Source organism: Charadrius vociferus, unplaced genomic scaffold (genome assembly GCF_000708025.1).
Source record: "Charadrius vociferus isolate BGI_N301 unplaced genomic scaffold, ASM70802v2 scaffold960, whole genome shotgun sequence".
Classification (NCBI taxonomy): domain Eukaryota; kingdom Metazoa; phylum Chordata; class Aves; order Charadriiformes; family Charadriidae; genus Charadrius; species Charadrius vociferus.
This window is the reverse complement of record NW_009646519.1, coordinates 43,127-43,774: the sequence shown is the minus strand read 5'-3', so window position 1 is coordinate 43,774 and position 648 is coordinate 43,127. Positions and strand designations below refer to the sequence as shown.

Here is a 648-nt window from a genome sequence, read left to right as displayed (position 1 = left end):
GCCCCCCTGGCCAGGCTGTCCCCATGTCCCCAAGCCCCCGTGCTGCCCGTCCCTCCGACCCAGGGGATGCAGCGGGTTTCCCCACCGGTAGCAGTTCCCCCTGCACCCCCTTTTCCCCCCACCATCTGCTTTGCATCAGGAGAAAGATCGCAAAAGGCACCTCTTACTCTGTGCGGGGCTGCATAGCTAGCGTCAAAAGAAGGTCCTGAGTGTGCCACCCACCCGAATGTCATCGGGGTCGAGACTGTGCTCGCTCCAGGCGGACGCGATGCTGCTGTTCAGGCAGGAGCCCGAGTGCCGCATGTCCAGCTCGTCCTCGTAGACCTCAGCCGCGATCTCCTCCCGCAGCGGCGAGCCGGCGTGCAGGAACTGGGGGTGGTGAGGGGCGAGCTTGCCAAGGGCGTCCCCGAAACGCCGGGGAACCCCTGCCCCGTCTCCCCGAGTCCCCGTGCCCAGTGTTACCTTCGGGATGAAGAGCAGCGCCAGGGTCATGGTGATGGTGCCGTGGGTGTGAGCGAAGAAGAGCAGCAGGGTCCAGTCGGGGTGCAGCGAGGGGACCATGATGAACCTGGAAGGGGCGAGGATGGCAGCGCCGGGTCCCGCCGAGGCGCCGCAGCCCCCTCCCCGCTTCCAGACCCCGCAGCCCCC

General features: G+C 67.4%; 1 protein-coding gene across 1 annotated transcript in view; it reads right to left on the bottom strand.

Annotated features, from left to right (window-relative positions):
* The window catches only part of GPR179 (G protein-coupled receptor 179), a gene marked incomplete at its 5' end in the record, with an annotated part of 10,450 nt that overhangs the window by 4,835 nt on the left and 4,967 nt on the right, over positions 1-648 (bottom strand). Inside the window, 2 exons of the mRNA XM_009885089.1 lie at positions 223-369; positions 463-568. Of these exons, the coding sequence (XP_009883391.1) occupies positions 223-369; positions 463-568 (253 nt within the window). The remainder of the gene's footprint in view (positions 1-222; positions 370-462; positions 569-648) is intronic.